Consider the following 20,808-nt stretch of genomic DNA (forward strand, 5'->3'; position numbering starts at 1 on the left):
CAGTTGATATTCGACCTCTTTTTCGAGCTATTTGAGGTGATCTTATTGAGCTTGAAGCACCTCCATGACTCCTGTGCTTGGCGAATTCTTGTCTTTGTTAGGCTGAGAAGTATCATTTGGTGTGACGTCCGTCTTTTTATGTGGCATTCTGTTCTCCAAATCAGAATTGTGGTAGTTGTCAAGGTTGTCCGCCATGATGATGGGATGACTTCCAGGTCTCCGGCAATGGCGCCAATGTTCCAAGGGTTACCTGAAACTGTAGGTCGATCTCGGACGAGATCTTCCGTACTGGTTGGAGCGGTTGTGTCTGACTTGATGGTAGTGGCCGGAGCCACCGTGTCCGATTTGTTGGACTGGGTGATGTTACTGATCCTTCGTCACTGGAGGGTGGTGGTACCTGCAAGGGACTCCGATGCTTAAGTTAGCAAGGGTATTATGCAAGTTTTTAGTAGAATCAGAGTATGAGTTATACTTGGGTACTCTAGTGTATTTATAATGTTGTAGAGCGATCTTTCCTGGAGATGAGATAGTTATCTTATCTTATCTTTGAGTGAAGTCATCTTATCTTCTAAGGGAACCGCCTTTATCTTTCCTGGCTTGGACTGCCTTTGGAATCGGGTCGTGTTCCTCTTGTTTGGGCCCTTTTTGGGCTTTCCTGGTGATTTGGCTGAACTCTTTGAGAAGAGGTCGGGTAGTTCTGACCTGAAGAGGTCGGTCGACTCAGCCAGCAGGATGTTGGGAAGACGAGAAATAACCATGGAGGAGGAAAGAGGGTTGTTGGTGCTGAAGAAGAAGAGGAATACTTTGATATAACCATGGAGGAGGATATGAAAAACCATCATGAAGAAGAGGTGAATAACCATGCCAGAAGAGGTGGAGCTAACCCAGCTGGACAAGAGAGAAGAGTCCTGGGATCGTACATCAATCGAAATCTAGGAAATTGTGGTAGCAGCATTGAGAGGCCAACTATCCATGCTAACAACTTTGAATTGAAGCCTTAGCTCATAACTCTTGTCCAAAACAACTGTTCTTTTGGAGGAAGTGCCCAAGAAGATCCTAATGATCATCTCACTAAATTCCAAAGGATATATGACATGGTTAAATCTAATGGTGTTCATCCTGACACCTATAGATTGTTATTGTTTCAATTTTCCTTGAGGGACAAGGCATCAAAATGGTTGGAGTCATTCCCGAAGGAAAGCTTGACAACCTGGGAAGATGTAATGAGCAGATTCTTGACGAGGTTCTACCCGCCACAAAGAGTGAACAGGCTGAGAATTAAGGTGCAAACATTCAGACAGCAGGATGGTAAAACTCTTTATGAAGCCTGGGAGAGATTCAAGGATTTGACAAAGAAATGCCCCCTTGACATGTTTAATGAGTGGGTGCAAATTCACACTTTTTATGAAGGGCTGAATTATGAATCAAGGAAAGCTGTAGATCACTCATCTAGAGGTTCCCTAAACAAGAAGAAGAACATTGACGAGGCCATTGGTGTTATAGAGACAGTGGCTGACAATGAGTATTTTTATGCCTCTGATAGAAGCAACAATAGGGGAGTCTTGGAATTGAATCAAATGGATACAATCCTGGCTCAGAACAAGATGATCACCAAGAAATTTGCCGAATTGACCAAGCAAATGGAGAAGAACCAGGCTGCAGCTATCCATACTCAATCATTACCTCAAGAAGAATTAGAGACAGAAGAAAGACCTAACTGGGAGGAAGCTAAGTACCTTGGAAACTCATCTAGGCAAGCCAATGATCCATACTCTAAAACTTATAATCCTGGTTGGAGAAATCACCCAAACTTTGGGTGGGGGAACCAAAAAAACCAAGGCCAAGACCACAGACCATACAATCCACCCCAGTACAACAACTCCACTCACCAAAACTCTAACCAAAAACCATACCAGACCACACAAAACACTTATTCACATCCACCATACCAAAGCCATAAAAACCACTCTCAACACCCCAATTTCAACCAACCACCACCACATGATGATGATAGAATGACCAGGATGGGAGCTATGCTTGCAAACCTTTACAAAGAGTGTGAGGACATCAAGAAATTCCAAGAAGAAGAGAGAGGTAATATGAAAAGCCGAGGGGAGGTTCTTAAGAATCTTGAAGCTCAAGTAGGACATCTTTCACAGTGGATTCCGAAGCTCACTGATAGTTTCCCTAGTGACACTGAGAAGAATCTAAGAGAGGAAATGAAGAAGGTGAGATGGGAAGAGTGTAAGGCAGTGACTCTTGCAAATGAAGAAATACTGGAAGAAGACACCAGCGAACCAACAGAGCACAACCAAGGAAGCCCCCGGAGCAATATGGAGAAAAAAGAACAAGGAACTGGATCTGTACAGGGAAAAGACTCAACAAGGAAGGAAACTTTGAAGCCTTATGTGCCAAAGGCACCGTTTCCCCAGAGACTCAAGGGAGGGGAGAAAGAAAAGTCATATTCAAGATTCCTAGACATGTTTGCATCTCTCAGTGTCAACATTCCCTACCTCAAAATCCTTAAACAGATGCCTACTTGTATCAACTGGATGAAGGAGCTACTAGCCAGGAAGAGCAACCTGAAAGGTGGCCAAATAGTGGTGATGAACAAGGAATGCAGTGCTCTCATTCAGAAGGACGTACACCTGAAAAGAAAAGATCCAAGGAGCTTTCGTATTCCCTGTGTCATAGGAGAAACAAAAATTGGCAGAGGATTTTGTGATCTAGGAGTGATAAACCATTATTTTATGAGTTATATTATGTTTAATTGTGTGGTTTTATCAAGTCTTCACCCACTTATTCATATAATTTTCATGTATATACAATTCCTTCGCAAAAATTGTCCATGATTGAAAACTTGCTTCCTAGAGACCTTTTAATTATGTATTTTTATTCTCCTTTATACCATTCGATGCCGTGATCCGTGTGTTAAGTGTTTCAGACCTCATAGGGCAGGAATAGCTTACAGAATGGAGAGGAAGCTTGTAAAAATGGAAGGAACACAAGAAAATAAGTAGATGACTAGCGAACACTGACACGAGCACATGGCTCACGCGAACGCGCGAAATAGAGAAATCGAAGCGACGCGAACGCGAACCTGACGCAAACGCGTGCCTGACACAAACGCGTGCCTGACGCAAACGCGTGGATTGGAGTCTGCACGAATGATGCGAACGCGTGACAAGAAAAATCGCTGAATGACGCGAACGCGTGGACGACGCGTACGCGTGACCTGCGCGATCTGCAGAAATTACAAAATACGCTAGAGACAATTGCGGCCCGCGTTTTAACCTAATTTTCGGCCCAGAAAATAGAATAAAGTGAGGGAACATGCAGAAACTCATTACGCATCCACACACATTCAGATTCATCACATTAGGATTACTTCAGTTTCAGATTTGAATTTTTAGATTCGCATTACATTGATAGTTTATGCTTTTGCTTGGATTTTAGATGCTGAGAGTTATTACCTCCGTTGAAAACATTACTTTAGTTTGTTTCCTTATTCCCTTATTTTTAATTAGTTATTCATTGACTCTGTTCAGATAATTATGTTGCATTTTGAATTTATTAATATATAGAGTTATTTTTATTTTAATTAATTTTAATTCTCCATTTTATTTTATTTAATTATGTCTTCTTATATTTTTATGATTATTAATTCCATGTCAATGGAGTAGAAATTCTACTTGACATGGGGGTTGATTAAGAGGAGACACTTGAGTTGAAATGCTCAAGTGCTTGGTTAAATTGGACGTTGTTAGCTAATTTCATACCTACTAACACTAGACCTCCTCAAGGGAGAGGACTAGGATTTGTGGGTGAGAGTTAGTTTAATCACCATACTTTCTCTTACTTAGTAAGGGTTAACCAAGTGAGAACAGCAACCTCTTTACACTACACTTGAGAAGATCCCAACAAGGATAGAAATTCTAGTTAATTATTCCCCCAGTCAAGGCCTTTTAATTAGAGTATCAATAATTATTCTTAGTTTATTTTTATTGCTTTAATTTTTAATCATTTTAATTACTCATTATCAAAACTCAAATTTTCTGAAAACCCCTAGTTAATAAAATAGCACTCTTTCCTGCAACTCGTTGGGAGACGACCTGGGACTCATACTCCCAGTATTTTTATTTCTAAAATTTATGACAACCCTTTTTAAATTGGTAAGGCAGATCATAGCTGGTTGAGAGCTATACGTGCAACGCAGTTCTCTTAATTGAAATCTCTTAATTGGTTAACTTCTGCCACGCATCAATTTTTGGCACCGTTGCCGAGGAAGTTACAATAGTGTGCGAAATTATTAATTAGTGTATATATTATTTTTATTTGCATATTTTATTTTTATTTCTGTTACCATAAGCTACATGTCTTTCTCATTGAATGACGCGTTCATTGCCTGATCCGAGTTTAGTCCCATTTGATCCTGAAATTGAAAGAACTCTTTCATATATTAGACGAACTCTATGTCGATTAGCCTCTGAGGGTGGTGAAGTGATAATTATCGATTCACCAGTCTCCTTTGAGGGCGAATCTAAACCACCATCTGAGAGCGAGACAAGATCATTTACTACTGATTCAGTTGATTCACGTGCAGGTGACATGACAGAACCTAGGGGGATTACTCTCTAGGAGGCAGGAGCCCCAGACTTCACCCTGCAACCGTATCAAGTGCATCACCCAAATCTGGCTGCAGATTTTTTATGACAAGTCATCTTAGCCTATTTTAGCTAGTCTTTTTCTTTTGTTTTCATTAGAATTATGCACTTTCTTGAGCCACAAGCAAGCCAATTGGGTAGATTTTCATGTTTCCTTTGATTTAATCAACCATGTATGAATTCATGCTATTTCATGAGGTTTTATACTATAATTGTCACATATTATGAAAGAATAAATATCTCATGATTTTAAGCATAGCTTTGATGTGTTTGGTTGATTAATGATAGGTGAAGAAAGCTTGGAGAAAGGTTGAAGCAAGAAGGAATAGCTAGGAGTAAAGAGAAGACAATGGAATAAGTGAAATTGAACCAGGAAGCAAAAAGCTGGACCTAAAGTTAGCCTCAAACTTTTGCACAAACTTTTGGGTGAAAAGTTAGCCCCAACGTTAGCCCCTAACTTTTGGGCTAACGTTGGAACTTGAAAATCACTCCCTGGGTACCAAAAGTTTGCGCCAACGTTAGCCCTAACTTTGAGGCTAACGTTGGCACATGAAAATCACCCCTGGGCACCAAAAGTTTGCGCCAACGTTAGCCCCTAACTTTGAGGCTAACGTTGGCATGAGAAAAACACTCCCTGGGCACCAAAAGTTTGCGCCAACGTTAGCCCCTAACTTTGAGGCTAACGTTGGCACATGAAAACTACAAGGGGAGGAGCAAAAGTTTGCGCCAACGTTAGCCCCTAACTTTTGGGCTAACGTTGGTGCCACAAGTGCACCAAGGAAGGCCAATGTTGGTGCAAAAGTTAGACCCCTAACTTTTGCACCAACGTGAGCATCAGCAAGTTGTGTTGGCCGATATGAAAAGTTGGACCAAAAGTTAGACCCTAACTTTTGCTCCAACTTTTGGTCCAACTTTGCAAAACTCCAACCCGGTTCATTTGGTTCACATTGGTTCTTCTCCAAACTCCAAGAGCAATCAACCAAGGCCTCTTTCAACCCAATTCCACCAAGAGCAAAGGCCCAACTCAAGGCTTGAAGATCATTTGAAGAAAGTGTATAAATAGGATAGAATTCAAGTTCTTCGGGGAGCTTTCCTTTTTGAATTTTCATAATAGTTTTCGGAGAGCTTTGGATATTGAGTGATCTTTAATTTCTTAGTCTTGGGGAAGGAGAATTCACTTCTCTTCCTCTCAGTTTTATTGCTTTCAATTTCAATTACAATTGTCTTGGATCTTGGGTTGGAGAATTGAAGAAATTCTGTTTCAATCTCAACTTTGGATCTCTCTGCTTTATTTACTGCTTGATTGAATTTAATTTCTGTTAATTGCTCTTCATCTACTTTCCTTGCAATTTACAATTCCCTTGCGATTGTTCTTGTTGGATCTAGGAAGGCATTGAGATCTAGACTTGGTTTTCTAGTCTCTGGATCCTGAGATCTGATTTCCCAATTTACATTTTGTTTCTTGCTTTTAATGTTCATTTACTTTACTGCTTCAGGATCCGATTCAACCCAAACACTCTTTTACTTTTCTGTTTGATGCAATTTACCTTTCTTTGTTTAATTTCCGCAAATCCAACTCCCAATCCCCTTTACATTTCGAGCCATTTACATTTCTTGCACTTTAAGATTCCGCAATTTACATTTCTTGCACTCTAAGTTTCTGCCATTTAATTTCTTGTTCTTTAAGATTCAGCAATTTAATTTCCTGCTCTCTTTAATTTCATGCAATTTAAATTCTGCAAATCACAAATCACCCAACCAAATCTTGATTCACTTGACTAAATCAACCACCAAACTAAAATTGCTCAATCCTTCAATCCCTGTGGGATCGACCTCACTCCCGTGAGTTTTTATTACTTGATGCGACCCGGTGCACTTGCTGGTTAGATTTGTGTGTTTTGGGAGAAATTTATTTTTCCACCAAAATATCTCATCAAGTTTTTGGCGCCGTTGCCGGGGATTGATTAGATTGACAATGATTAAGTGAGGTGGTGATCTAGATCAAGCACTTTCTCTTTATTTTTCTCTAATTTCGACTAACCCACTAACTGTTTGAATTTTTGCCTGAGATGACTGAAACTTCGCTTTAGCAACAAAGTGAAGTTTTCCGGGAAATTTCTGGCTCTACGCAATGCTCTTACTTACACAAGAGAAGCAATTTCTGCCACTAATCTCCCAAGTCCATCAACTGTTTGATACTTTGTGCCAGCTAACCTTCTGAATCACATTCTGAGCTTGAAAATATTCAATCATCACTTGAATTTTTGTGACTGTGCAGATCATGGAGGGGAACTCAACAAATTCTAGCAATCATGAGAGTAATATCCCCACCTTGGATGATAATGTAACCCATAGTTCGAAGCAACTATCCATAGCCATGAATGATGTTGCCCAATGGTTTGAAGCTTTTCCACAAGGAAGCATTATCGGATGGGAAGAACTGATGAATGGGCTCCTAGTCAAATTGAACCCATCACAAAGAATTGTTAAGCCAGAGGCAGAAGTGCATCCATTCACACAAGAGAAAGAAATTGAAGGTGCTCGTGCAGTAATAAGCCAAAACAAGCAGATACATCAGCAAACTCTACAACAACTGGACATGATGGCTAGGAAAATCACTGAGTTGAGACATGCTGTAATACATACATACAACCTGACTCAAAGCTCATATGGGAGTAATCAAGCTGAACACAGTTTTGGGGTCATTAACCATGAGCAACAGAGTTATGAGCAACTACAATCTCCGAGCAATCACTCTAGCATGCTCCAACACAGGCCTCAGAATGATGTGTACAATCCACCTTGGAGAACTCATTCTAATGGGAGGGGGGTTGAGAACCAAAACCAAAAACCAAAGGGACTTCAACTGCAACAGTCCCAGCTTCAAAAACCAACTTAAAATACACCCCCACAACAACAATCACACACACTTCCAACCCCGTCCTACCTCACCATTCGCTCAAAATGACCTTCATCAACCACCACAATTGACACAGCCACAACCACTTCCAACCTTTCAAAGAATCTATATTCTAGAAATGCTGATGGAGAGGTCCATAAAAATTCAAGAAATGATGGTAATAGAGCGGGAAGAAATAAAGAAACATCAAGAGATGATAAGCAAGAACCAGGAGGCTTCACTCAGAAGACTTGAAAGGTAGATGGAACAACTTGTTCAAAACCTTGCTGAATTGAGTGAGAAGGAGGGGACTCTGAACCCAAAGAGCCATGAAAAGGATGCTGTGTTGAAAGAGAAGGGAGTCATGGAGGAAAGTAAGATGGCTATGGAAAGAGAAACAGAGGGAAGGAAGCCCATAGCGAGAGGAGGAAACCTAAGGCAACAGAAGCCTCAACTTCCATGAGCACAGAGTGAAGGATGTCAAGCTAGTGACAATAAAAGAGCGCTTGTTGGGAGGCAACCCAACCGGAGGTAACTATCTTTTCATATCTATTTTAATAAAAAGGTTAATTAGTTCTATCTATAATGCAAGAAGCTAAGTTTGGTGTTGCACACCAAAATAATTTAAAGGAGAATGCAGGATTCTAAGTTTGGTGTTTCACCAAAATCCCATTATAAAACACATTCTCACCTTCTGCATAATGCTGGCTTCAAGCATATTGGATGAACTAGTTAACTATTCTGCTGTTTCCTAGTTTTCAGTTTTATTGCTTTTGAAAAAGAAGAAGAAAAGAAAAAAGTTATTACACATGGTTAATTTGATGCATGAAACCCGTTGGCAAGGTACTAAGTTTGGTGTTCTCACACCAAAGTAAGTTCAAAAGCCCATAAATAAATCAGCCAGACTAACCATTGTTTCCAAGTGCTTGGGGAACGAGCAACTTTCAATATCATTGCAGAGGTCTATACAAGCTTTTGGAAGGATTAAGAATCATCAATCAAAGAAACAAAAGATGAACCTAAAGGCCAGCAATGATGATGATGAGAAGAAGGAAAGCAAGCGAACTCCAAAAGGTTGTATTGTTAAGTGATTATCTTACATCAAACACTGCTATGATTGAGAGTGGTTTAGTTTCCCTGATTATCTGTCTGCATAGCATAGTTTTTCTGTAATTCAATAAGCAAGATGCTTGATTATTCACAACATTTTTCTCTTCAAAACTTGTTTGTACTCAATGATTCAAGAATTGCATCACATGAAAGTTCTTTAAAAAGAAGGATTGAGGAATTAAACAATTTTGAGGCAAGCAAAAGATTAGGAGAAGTGGTGGTTCTAGTTGTATGATTATGTATTGAGGTTGCATGCTTGTGAAAACTTGCATGGGAGCTCATAGGCAGGACATGAAGTTCAAAGAAGTATTGTGGAGATTCTCAAAAATTTATTGATCCAAGAAGAAGCAAACAAAACAAAAGAAAATAAAGAAAATACAAAAGCAAAAAGAACATGGCCCAAGGCTCTGAGCATCAATTACTAGGCAGAGAAAGAAAGAAGAAACAAAACTCAAAGAGTTGTTAGCCTAGTAAATGCTTGTGGTTGAGCTGTGTCAAGGAAAGAGGCTTGAGCAAGTAAATCCTTAGGGGTGCTTTAACACCTAATACCTTAAAACCAACTGGTTTAGGAGTATTGATTGAAAGCTTATCTAAAGAGCCGCTTTGAGACATGACACTTAGAGTCGAGGCCAAAGCACAGAAACTATAAGCTGCTTCAAGGTGATTACATATAAAGAGATCTCCATGATACCATTTGGATGAAAATCCTGAGACCTAAGACTCCCAATATGTGAGGACTAGTAAGCACTGAAGCCCTTGCAAGAGCACATGATTTAGAGTTCACCCCACTTTACCTGATCACTTCACTCACTGGACTTTACAAGTTATTCTTCAATCCATCTTAATTGAAAGAACCTTGGAGCATAAATTTATTTCTTGCTTGAGGACAAGCAAGCTTTAAGTTTGGTGTTGTGATGACAAGTCATCTTAGCCTATTTTAGCTAGTCTTTTTCTTTTGTTTTCATTAGAATTATGCACTTTCTTGAGCCACAAGCAAGCCAATTGGGTAGATTTTCATGTTTCCTTTGATTTAATCAACCATGTATGAATTCATGCTATTTCATGAGGTTTTATACTATAATTGTCACATATTATGAAAGAATGAATATCTCATGATTTTAAGCATAGCTTTGATGTGTTTGGTTGATTAATGATAGGTGAAGAAAGCTTGGAGAAAGGTTGAAGCAAGAAGGAATAGCTAGGAGTAAAGAGAAGACAATGGAATAAGTGAAATTGAACCAGGAAGCAAAAAGCTGGACCTAAAGTTAGCCTCAAACTTTTGCACAAACTTTTGGGTGAAAAGTTAGCCCCAACGTTAGCCCCTAACTTTTGGGCTAACGTTGGAACTTGAAAATCACTCCCTGGGTACCAAAAGTTTGCGCCAACGTTAGCCCCTAACTTTGAGGCTAACGTTGGCACATGAAAATCACCCCTGGGCACCAAAAGTTTGCGCCAACGTTAGCCCCTAACTTTGAGGCTAACGTTGGCATGAGAAAAATACTCCCTGGGCACCAAAAGTTTGCGCCAACGTTAGCCCCGTTAGCACATGAAAACTACAAGGGGAGGAGCAAAAGTTTGCGCCAACGTTAGCCCCTAACTTTTGCGCTAACGTTGGCGCCACAAGTGCACCAAGGAAGGCCAACGTTGGTGCAAAAGTTAGACCCCTAACTTTTGCACCAACGTGAGTATCAGCAAGTTGTGTTGGCTGATATGAAAAGTTGGACCAAAAGTTAGACCCTAACTTTTGCTCCAACTTTTGCTCCAACTTTTGCAAAACTCCAACCCGGTTCATTTGGTTCACTTTGGTTCTTCTCCAAACTCCAAGAGCAATCAACCAAGGCCTCTTTCAACCCAATTCCACCAAGAGCAAAGGCCCAACTCAAGGCTTGAAGATCATTTGAAGAAAGTGTATAAATAGGATAGAATTCAAGTTCTTCGGGGAGCTTTCCTTTTTGAATTTTCATAATAGTTTTCGGAGAGCTTTGGATATTGAGTGATCTTTAATTTCTTAGTCTTGGGGAAGGAGAATTCACTTCTCTTCCTCTCAGTTTTATTGCTTTCAATTTCAATTACAATTGTCTTGGATCTTGGGTTGGAGAATTGAAGAAATTCTGTTTCAATATCAACTTTGGATCTCTCTGCTTTATTTACTGCTTGATTGAATTTAATTTCTGTTAATTGCTCTTCATCTACTTTCCTTGCAATTTACAATTCCCTTGCGATTGTTCTTGTTGGATCTAGGAAGGCATTGAGATCTAGACTTTGTTTTCTAGTCTCTGGATCCTGAGATCTGATTTCCCAATTTACATTTTGTTTCTTGCTTTTAATGTTCATTTACTTTACTGCTTCAGGATCCGATTCAACCCAAACACTCTTTTACTTTTCTGTTTGATGCAATTTACCTTTCTTTGTTTAATTTCCGCAAATCCAACTCCCAATCCCCTTTACATTTCGAGCCATTTACATTTCTTGCACTTTAAGATTCCGCAATTTACATTTCTTGCACTCTAAGTTTCTGCCATTTAATTTCTTGTTCTTTAAGATTCAGCAATTTAATTTCCTGCTCTCTTTAATTTCATGCAATTTAAATTCTGCAAATCACAAATCACCCAACCAAATCTTGATTCGCTTGAATAAATCAACCACCAAACTAAAATTGCTCAATCCTTCAATCCCTGTGGGATCGACCTCACTCCCGTGAGTTTTTATTACTTGATGCGACCTGGTGCACTTGCCAGTTAGATTTGTGTGTTTTGGGAGAAATTTATTTTTCCACCAAAATATCTCATCAATTTTGAACTGAAGACTGCACTAATCAACTTGATACCCAAGTTTCATGGCTTACTTGCTCAAGAGCCTATCAAGCACCTTAGGGATTTCCAGACAGCCTGTTCTACTGTTAGGCGTCATGGTGCAAATGAAACTTCTATTTTGTTAATCGCTTTCCCGTTTTCTCTTTAGGGAAAGGCGAGGGAATGGTACTACACTCAACCTGAAGCGACCGTTACTAACTGGGATATGCTTAGAAGAGAATTTTTGAAAAAATACTTTCCAGCTGAAGTTACTGATAGATTGCAGAAAGAGATTTCAATGATTATTCAAGGCGAATCCGAGACTCTCTACGAATATTGGGAGCGCTTCAACAATCTCCTGGACGCATGTCCCCATCACATGATTGATAAACTAGTATTGGTCAGCTACTTCACTCAAGGCATGAACCCCTAGGATAAGACTACACTGGAAGGTGCTAGTAATGGTTCTTTGAAAAAGTACAAAACGGCAGATGAAGCATGGCAGCTGATCAGCGACTTAGCCGAGTCCACTAGGAATCATAGACAGAGGTGCAACCATCCTAAGGCTGTTGCTGAAGTTTCTTCTAGCATTGAAACTACTACTCTCACACAGAGTATATGTGAAATGACCAATCTACTGAAGCAGATGGAGTTAAATCAACAACAAGCTCAGCCTCTCCCACCACAACAAAACCAACAGTTGGTTCCACAAAGAGTATGCGGGATCTGTGCTGATTATAGTCATTATACTGATGAATGTCCACAGCTCCAACAGGAAGACAACACTGTGGCAGCCACTCACAACTTCTATGATCGCTCGAATCAAGGTTACAATCAACAAGGTGGCAACTACAACCAAGGTGGCAACTATAACCATGGATGGCAGGATAACTCCAACTAAGGTTGGAGAGATAATTCTAACCATGGGTGGAGGGATAACTTTAACAGAGGAGGCAGAGACAATAATGGAAACCAGAGGTGGAATAACAATAACAACAACGGACAGCAGAATCAGAACCAACCTTACAGAGCACCTCACCTAAGACAGTCCCAAGGACCCCAACACAACCAACAACAGGTTCCTCAGACTACTATTTCCAATTTCTCATCAAGTGACGAGATGCTCCATTCTCTTGCGCAGGTACAACAAGACATGTAGGCACAGCTGAACTTTTCTTTGAATGGTCTGACTGCCACCTTACAAGCTCTCGTCTCCTAGATGGATTCATCACTTAACTCCACACATCAACCTTCAAGCTCCAGTGAAATTCCTTCTCAACCTTTACCTAATCCCAAGGGCGGTATCAATGCCATCACTTTGAGGTCCAGAACCACATTGCAGGAGAGGAACCATGAGGAGCCAAGTCCACCAGAACACGCCCCAGTAGAAGATGTGGTGGATGTGGAAGATGCTGAAGAAGAAGAGGACGTACAAGACATAGTTGAAGAAGAGGAAGCTCAACCACAGAATGAAGCACCAAAGGATGTTGAAGCTACAAGGAGCGCCCATCCTATCCCATTTCCACAACTTGCAAGGAAGCCCAGAAAGCAGATGGAACTTGATCCCAAAATGGTAGAAATATTCAAAAAGGTTGAGGTAAATGTTCCCCTTTTTGATATTATTCAACAGGTACCTAAATACGGAAAGTTTCTAAAGGATTTACTCCTACATAAAGATAAAATTAATGAACTAGAAACTATTCCTTTAGGTAGTTCAATATCTGCTTTAATGGGAGGTATACCTGAAAAATGTAGTGATCCAGGTCCATGCATGGTTAACTGTACCATTGGAGGTGTGATATTTTCTGACTGTATGTGTGATTTAGGAGCGTGTGTTAGTATAATTCCTTTGTCCATATATGATACTTTGAGGCTCCCTCCCTTAAAAAGGTCGGCAGCTCGTTTTGTGTTAGCAGATAAAAGCATTATTACAGTAGTTGGAATTGCTGAAGATGTATTAGTGAGGATTAAGGGGCTCACATTTCCCATTGACTTCTATATCCTAGAAATTCCCCCTAATGACTCAGGAAGACCATCATCAATCCTGCTTGGAAGACCATTCCTAAAGACTTCAAAGTTCAAGATTGATACATTCTCAGGAACTTACTCCTTTGACATAGATGGCAGAACAGTGAGTTTCAGTTTAAATGAAGCTATGAAGCATCCTCCGGAAGATCATTCTATCTTTCAATGTGACATTATTGATGAAACTGTAGCTGAAGTTCACCAGGAAGAATTAGAAGAGAAGTACATGGAGCAAGGTCCAAGTGTGGGAACACTTTCTGAAAACAGTGAGAAGACTTTACCATTATCACCAGCCCTGGATGATCCAGAGCCTAGCTATGAGCAGAAATTAGAATTAAAGCCCCTTCCTCCACACCTCAAGTATGCTTACCTTGAGGACAAGCAGAAGTTCCCAGTTATCATTGCCAGGGAACTCACTTCTCAACAGGAAGAACAGCTACTCAGTGTGCTGAGAAAACACAAGAAAGCAATTGGATGGAGCTTGTCGGATATAGTAGGCATCAGCCCTCAAGTTTGTGAGCACAGAATATTCTTAGAAGAGGGAGCGAAGCCTGTCCGTCAACCTCAAAGAAGATTGAATCCCACCATCTTAGAAGTTGTCAAGAAAGAAGTGACTAGGCTACTTGAAGCAGATATCATCTACCCCATCTCAGATAGTGAATGGGTCAGTCCAGTACAAGTGGTGCCCAAGAAGTCTGGAGTCACAATGATAAGAAATGGGCATGGAGAGCTCTTGACAACTAGAGTGCAGAATTCATGGAGAGTTTGCATTGACTATAGGCGTCTCAACCAAGCCACTCACAAGGATCATTATCCCTTGCCATTCATTGATCAGATGCTTGATCGCCTGTCAGGTAAATCCCATTATTACTTTTTAGATGGTTATACAGGCTACTTTCAAATTCATATAGCTCCTGAAGATCAGAAAAAGACTACTTTTACATGTCTTTTTGGGACTTATGCTTATAAGAGAATGCCCTTTGGCTTATGCAATGCACCAGCCACTTTTCAAGATGCATGATGAGTCTTTTCTCTGACCTTATTGAGAACTGTATGGAGATTTTTATGGATGATTTTAGCATATATTATGATTCATTTAGCCTTTGCTTAGATAGTTTATCTAGAGTGTTAGACAGATGCATTAGTACAAACCTTGTATTAAATTTTGAAAAATGTCACTTTATGGTAAAACAAGGAATTGTACTAGGACACGTTGTGTCTAACACTGGCATTTCTGTAGATCCAGCAAAGGTAGATGTTATTTCCAGTTTACTTTACCCCTCCTCCGTGAGGGAAGTCCGTTCGTTCCTTGGCCATGCAGGTTTTTACAGGAGATTTTTTAAGGACTTCAGTAAGGTAGCATTGCCTTTATCCAGACTGCTACAGAAGGAAATTGAGTTCGAGTTCAGTGAGGATTGTATGTAGGCATTTGCCCTGACTCAAGCTCCAATTGTGAGAGGACCAGACTGGAGCCAACCATTTGAAATTATGTGATGTTTCCAACCGTGCAGTAGGAGCAGCGCTGGCTCAGCGCGAAGGTAAGGACCCTTTTGTAATCACTTATGCATCTAAAACTTTAGATGCTGCTCAATCTAATTACACTACTACTGAAAAAGAGCTTCTTGCTATTGTTTTTGCTCTGGATAAATTCTGAGCCTATTTACTTGGTACTAAGGTAGTAGTGTACTCAAACGACGTAGCTCTAAAATATTTACTAGCAAAAAAGGAGTCCAAACCAAGGCTAATACGTTAGATACTGCTGCTGCAAGAATTTGATTTAGAAATTAAGGATATGAGTGGTAACCAGAATCTAGTGGTAGACCACTTGAGTCACCTTGAGCACATTGACAGGCTCCCAAGGGTGTATTGGTAAAGATTTTCTCCAATAAAACCACGTTGCAAGTATAGCTCTACCAACAACAATCCTCGGGGGTCAAATTTAGAGAGGGATTTGGTTGTCACAAGTTCAACCCCAATAGAATTAACCGAAGTATTCAAACCTCGGGTCGTCTCACAAGGAATGGGCAAACATGTGCTTCAACATTGGTTAGAAATCCGGGGTTGTGAGTTATGAGCATGAAAATAAATGGGAATCCTAACAAGCAAGTAATCTTAAATTGCAACAAACTAATTCAACTATCTAAGCAAAACATGAGCAATTCCAATGAACAAGCAACATTCCACTTAATTCTATTATAAATCAAGCAAGTAACTGTAACTAAAGCAAATAATTTGGGAAAATTGGTTTTCAAATATGAATAATAAAAGCAACTCTTGGCTAGGCATGGGAATTGGGGTCACGATCCTTGTCTAACAACCGTATCTTGACAATTATGAGGAACCAAGCTCATTAAGTCTACCCTCAAAGTCTTAAGTACGTGATATCTACTCCTAGACTTGAAGTATGTCAAATGGCTTTGATCACATCAACCCATAAGTCCCAACCTACCTACTAATTGGATTAGTAGTGGGTTGGTGTCAATGAGTATCAAATTGACCACCAAGGGCTCCCAAATCATCAAATCCATTAGACCCAATGACTCAAGTTTATCCAATTCCCTTAACCTAGGCTAAGAGTAAAGAAGACTACTCCATAATCAAAGTAAACAATTCATCGAACACTTGGTAAGCATTAACAAAAGACATGTTTAAAATAGCAATTAAATTAAAATCTACAAGTACCCACTAACAATTATTAACATACAATCATCCAAACAACAAGATTAAACATAGAAATCATCAATGTAACATCAACAAGTCAAGATTCACAACATTCATGAAATGGGTATAAAATGACAATTGACAAGAATTCATAAAACTATCACTAGATATAAGCAAAATTGTAACAAGGAATTCAAATTGAATAATTAAAACTAGTAATTAACAAGATCCAATTCATAAATCAACAAGGAAAGATCAAATTAAAACTAGATCTAGAGAGGAACAAGGGTTTCTCTCTCTAGAATAACCAAACAACCAAAAAAAAGCTAAAATTATGTTTTAGTGTAAAAATGATTGATCCCCACTTTCCCCCTAGCATCCTTGGGTCTTTTCCATGCAGAAACTCCTTGAAATTGGGCCTGATGAGCCTCGAAAATCGCCAGGCACGATTTCCTTTAATGAGGTCACGTGCAGCTTCCCACGCGTGCGTGCCAAGTGCACGTGCGCGTCGATAGGAATCTTCTGATCTGCGCGGATGCGTCCATCCTTGCGCGCCGCTTCCAGCCAATCCCATCCACGCGTCCGCGTGGAGTGCGCGGGAGCGCCGATGCTACTTTTCCCAAGATTTCAATTCTTCATGTTCCTCCCTCTTTGTACATGCTTTTTCCCTCTCTTCTAAGTCATTCCTACCCTATAATTCCTGAAATTACTCAACAAATACATCACGGCATCGAATGGCAATAGAAGAGGATTAAAATATGGCACAAGATAAGTGGGAAGTGAACACAAAACCATGCACTTCTTGCGAATAAGTGTGAGAAATATTGATAAAATCCCCCAAAATAAGCACAAGATAAACCACAAAATTGGGGTTTATCAAATCTCCCCACACTTAAACCAAGCATGTCCTCATGCTTAAAATAAAAAGACCAAAGATCATGATGGGAAAGTGTTCCGAGGGTTACCTGAAACTGTAGGCCGATCTCGGATGAGATCTTCTGTACTGGTCGGAAATAACGTGTCCGGCTGTCTGTGGCGGCCGGAGCTATTGTGTCCGACTTGTTGGACTGGCTTCGCTTCTGATCCTTGGTCACCAGAGGGTGGGGGGTACCTGCAAAAGACTCCGATGCTTAAGTTAGCACGGGTATTAAGCAGGTTTATTGTAGAATCAGAGTATGAGTTATACCTGGGTGCTCCAGTGTATTTATAGTGGTTGTAGAGTGACCTTTCTAGATAAGATAAGTTAGTTATCTTATCTTATCTTTATCTTTGAGTTGAGGTCAGCTTATCTACAAGGGAACCGCCCTTATCTCTATAGGCTTGGATGGCCTGTGGATTTGGGTCGTATTCCTTGGGTTGGGCCCTTTCTTGGGCTTTTCCGTCGATTTGGCCGACCTCTTTTAGGAAGAGGTCGGATAGTCTGACCTGAAGAGGTCGGTCGTTTTGTCGCCCATCATCCCAGGTTGGATAACTCGACCCAAGGTATGAACAGTGCCCCTGCTTGAGCTCGGTCTTCTTTTTTGAGGTCGAGTCCTTGACTTCGGTCCTTTCTCTCTAGTAAAGCCGAACTCAAGCATTTAGTCGATTCCTTCCTTTGTAGAACCTTTTTGAATGTGGAACGTTTTTCTTCTGAAGCTCGCGCTTTTATATTAGCGCTTTGTTCTTGGGAACGTGCGAGGGTTTAATACCTTCATTAATTGGTATTAATTGCCCCGTTTCCTTTGGCTTTATTTTGAATTTCTGCACTCAGAAAACGGTTTCTCTCCTTCATCTTTCTTTGTAACTTCTCCCTTCGTTCTCTCACCTTCTGCTTTTCGCCTACATTTTGCCTTTGTGGCGTCATTTAGTGATCCGGCAATTCCGTCTTTCCATTTGCAACCCTTCTGAGGCTCTACTTTTTTCCATGTTGGTTCCATTTGTAATTTCTTCTCGTCTTTGTTGCTTTGTCTTTAGTTTTGTGGTGAAGTTTTGATTTTGCTTAGAGAAAGTTTGGATCCTTCTTTTTTTGTCGCACCTGCTTGCTGTTGTAATGTGTGTTCTGAGAGTTTCTTCGTCCTTTGCATGAACCTTTTCGCCTTTCCTGTTGTTTGATGCTTATAGGGCTTTGCATGTTCTACTGTCGCTTCTGTCTGATACCCAGAAAAACTGTATCTTTACTCACTTAATCGAAGATTGCTCCTTGATTTTTTGCCCTGTTGATAGCTTTCCCTGTATGCTGCGATATTTGTTTTAGTTTTTGTTTGATTTTGAGAAAAGGTTGCGCCTTTGACGATTTTCGCTTGGCATTTTTTGATGTTTGGTGATGCTTTTTGCTGATAGACTGTAAAAAGATAGTGACTTTTTGTGTTCTGACTTTCTTTTCCGAAATGTCCGTTATTTGGAGTCTTTTCTTATTTGAGAGATGCCGGGACGTAAACTGTGGATTTTTCCTGAAACCTTGCTTTGTTACTGCCTCCAAAGGATGCCCCAGAACTTTGGTTTGAGTCTTGGGGTTTTTCTTATCTGTTTGTTCTTCTGTATATTAGTCGAGTTATTTTACCCCTCGTCCGAGATGTTTTTTAGTAATCCCATCTTCTTTTCTTATTGTAGGATTAGTTGGCCTCATGTCTTCTCGCAATAACATTGTAGAGATGTCTTCTAAAGTTTCCAAGGGGATGTCTGATTGGTTGGACTCCCTTGTCTTGATGTGTGTCTCTGTGGTGGACACTGATTTTTGTGTAGAGCTGAGGAAACGTCATAGGATTTGTGGTAGCAGCGCCCGGAAGAGGGATTATGAGCTTGTAGTGCCTGACTCTGATGAGAGGGTTTGTTTTCCTACTTCGGTCGAGGGGGAGCGTCCCTTGTTTCTTAGTTTTGCTTCTTCTGGATTGTAACTCATCACTATGGTTGATTCTGTATTTTCAGAGATGTCAAAAAACAATGATTCTATGAAGGCCTACAAAAAGGCAAAGAAGGCTGCTGCTGCTCAAAATATCTCGGCCAAGGTGGCAGGAGAGGGATCTTCTCAAGTTCCAATGAAGCCGCCCGTGCCGAGTTCTCCTGGGCCGAAGAAGGTGATCTCCACTCCTCGAGTTCATCTGGCTGACCCTCCACAGGCTTCTGTTGCTACTTCTGGTGCTCCTCCCAACAAAAAATAAAAAACAATTGAGCCTTTTAACCTTGACGCTCCTGACTTTGATGCGGTGGAGTTTGTTGACCAGCAGATCGGTCCTTATGGTGTCGTCCCTACTGATGATGCCTCTCTCCTTCACCATTTGGACTTCATAACTCGGAGTAGCATCAAGATGGCCTATATGGGGGCTGCCCTGTATCGGACTGCTCAAAATCTTCCTCTTCATGCCACCAAAGCCTTCATGGAGGAGGCCAAACAAGAGTTTGATAAGATGAAGGGCTTGAAGGAGGAGCTTGAGGTGAAAGTAGCCAAACTGGAGAAGGATCTGGAGAACGAGAAGGCTAGCTCTCTTGCCCTGGCGGCCTCTGTGAGGTTGGCCGAGGACACTACTTTGAGGCATAAGGACAGTTACGTCACATCTTATCGGGAAGTAATACATCTGAGGGAGGAGTTGGAGTCTGCCCGAGTTGACTACTCCGAGCTCGAAGGTCATCTTGTCGGAAGCGTAAATGCTGCTTATGATAATTTAAAGGAGCAGGTTCAAGTTCTTGCTCCTGAGGTTGACCTTACTCTCTTCATCTTGGACAACGTTGTAAGGGATGGTAAGATTGTCCCGGACGACCAGGATGATGATGACGTCGGGTCTCCCCCTGTGCCTGGTGCTAAAGTGTTGACTTCTATAGCTCCTCCCGCTGGGATCGTTCGTCCGGAGTTAGATCGCGATTGTCAAATTCTGAATAGGGACGATGGTACGGTGGATGCAGTGCCTCTTCAGGCTCGCCCTCCTTCACCTCAGACTGATGCTGCCGAGAAGTCTTCTAGTCTTAGCTGAATTTTCTTGGATATTTGTGTGGATAGCCCGACTTGTGGGCTTTTAAACTCTTTATTTTGTAGTCTTGAATATTATGCTGACTGTTGATACTCCTTTTGGTTGCTTGTTTAGCAACTTTTAATTTTGAAAAAACAACAAGTAGCTTTCAAGCTTTTTGGGCCTGACCCTGAAGCTTGTTATTTTATATTATGCTTGTTTGCACTTGTCTTGACACCTTTTTGGGTTTTGAGAGTGTTAGAGCCTTGCTGCTCGGCCTCTTTGGATTGCCTTGTACTTATTTGCTTGTAGCTTGAATCCTTTAAGGTTGTGGATATGTGGGTCCAACTTGTATTTCGATTTTCTCACTTTTACTTGTATTTATTTCTAGCACTCCGTAACCGATTTCTTCACGTTGGTCCGCTTTCTAGTTATTTTTGTAATCCTCTTTCTTGGATCCTTGTCAGGTCTCTTTCAGGGACTACTTTTATAACTTATTTATGGGACACCGACTTCTTTGCGTCGTTCTTTTCCGAGTTATTTTGTAATCCTCTTTCTTGGACCTTTGTCAGGTCTCTTTCAGGGATTACTTTTATAACTTGTTGTTTGTAGGAGGTTGACTTCTTTACGTCGTTCTTTTCCGAGTTATTTTGTAATCCTCTTTCTTGGACCTTTGTCAGGTCTCTTTTAGGGATTACTTTTATAACTTGTTGTTTGTAGGAGGTCGACTTCTTTAC

At 40.6% G+C, this 20,808-nt stretch overlaps 1 protein-coding gene and 1 non-coding gene across 2 annotated transcripts; one reads left to right on the forward strand and one right to left on the reverse strand.

Annotated features, from left to right (window-relative positions):
* Positions 1-1,094: 1,094 nt before the first annotated feature.
* On the forward strand, positions 1,095-4,638 carry LOC112742718 (uncharacterized). The gene is made up of 3 exons (XM_025791951.1): positions 1,095-1,753; positions 1,955-2,676; positions 4,523-4,638. The coding sequence occupies exons 1-3, from the start codon at positions 1,095-1,097 to the stop codon at positions 4,636-4,638; spliced, it is 1,497 nt and encodes a 498-aa protein (XP_025647736.1).
* On the reverse strand, positions 1,269-1,372 carry LOC112746619 (small nucleolar RNA R71). The gene has a single exon (XR_003174491.1). It is a non-coding gene; the product is annotated as a small nucleolar RNA R71 (small nucleolar RNA).
* Positions 4,639-20,808: the final 16,170 nt, after the last annotated feature.

The sequence above is a fragment of the Arachis hypogaea genome, chromosome 14 (assembly GCF_003086295.3).
Source record: "Arachis hypogaea cultivar Tifrunner chromosome 14, arahy.Tifrunner.gnm2.J5K5, whole genome shotgun sequence".
Taxonomy (NCBI): Eukaryota; Viridiplantae; Streptophyta; class Magnoliopsida; order Fabales; family Fabaceae; genus Arachis; species Arachis hypogaea.

Bases quoted from the DNA above. Each gene is read 5' to 3' on its own strand.
- LOC112742718 (XM_025791951.1), top strand. From the start codon at position 1,095: ATGGTTAAATCTAATGGTGTTCATCCTGACACCTATAGATTGTTATTG. The intron at 1,754-1,954 runs GCAAGCCAATGA...ACCATACCAAAG, and splicing joins TACCTTGGAAACTCATCTAG to CCATAAAAACCACTCTCAAC. The intron at 2,677-4,522 runs GTATTCCCTGTG...TCGATTCACCAG, and splicing joins AAAAGATCCAAGGAGCTTTC to TCTCCTTTGAGGGCGAATCT.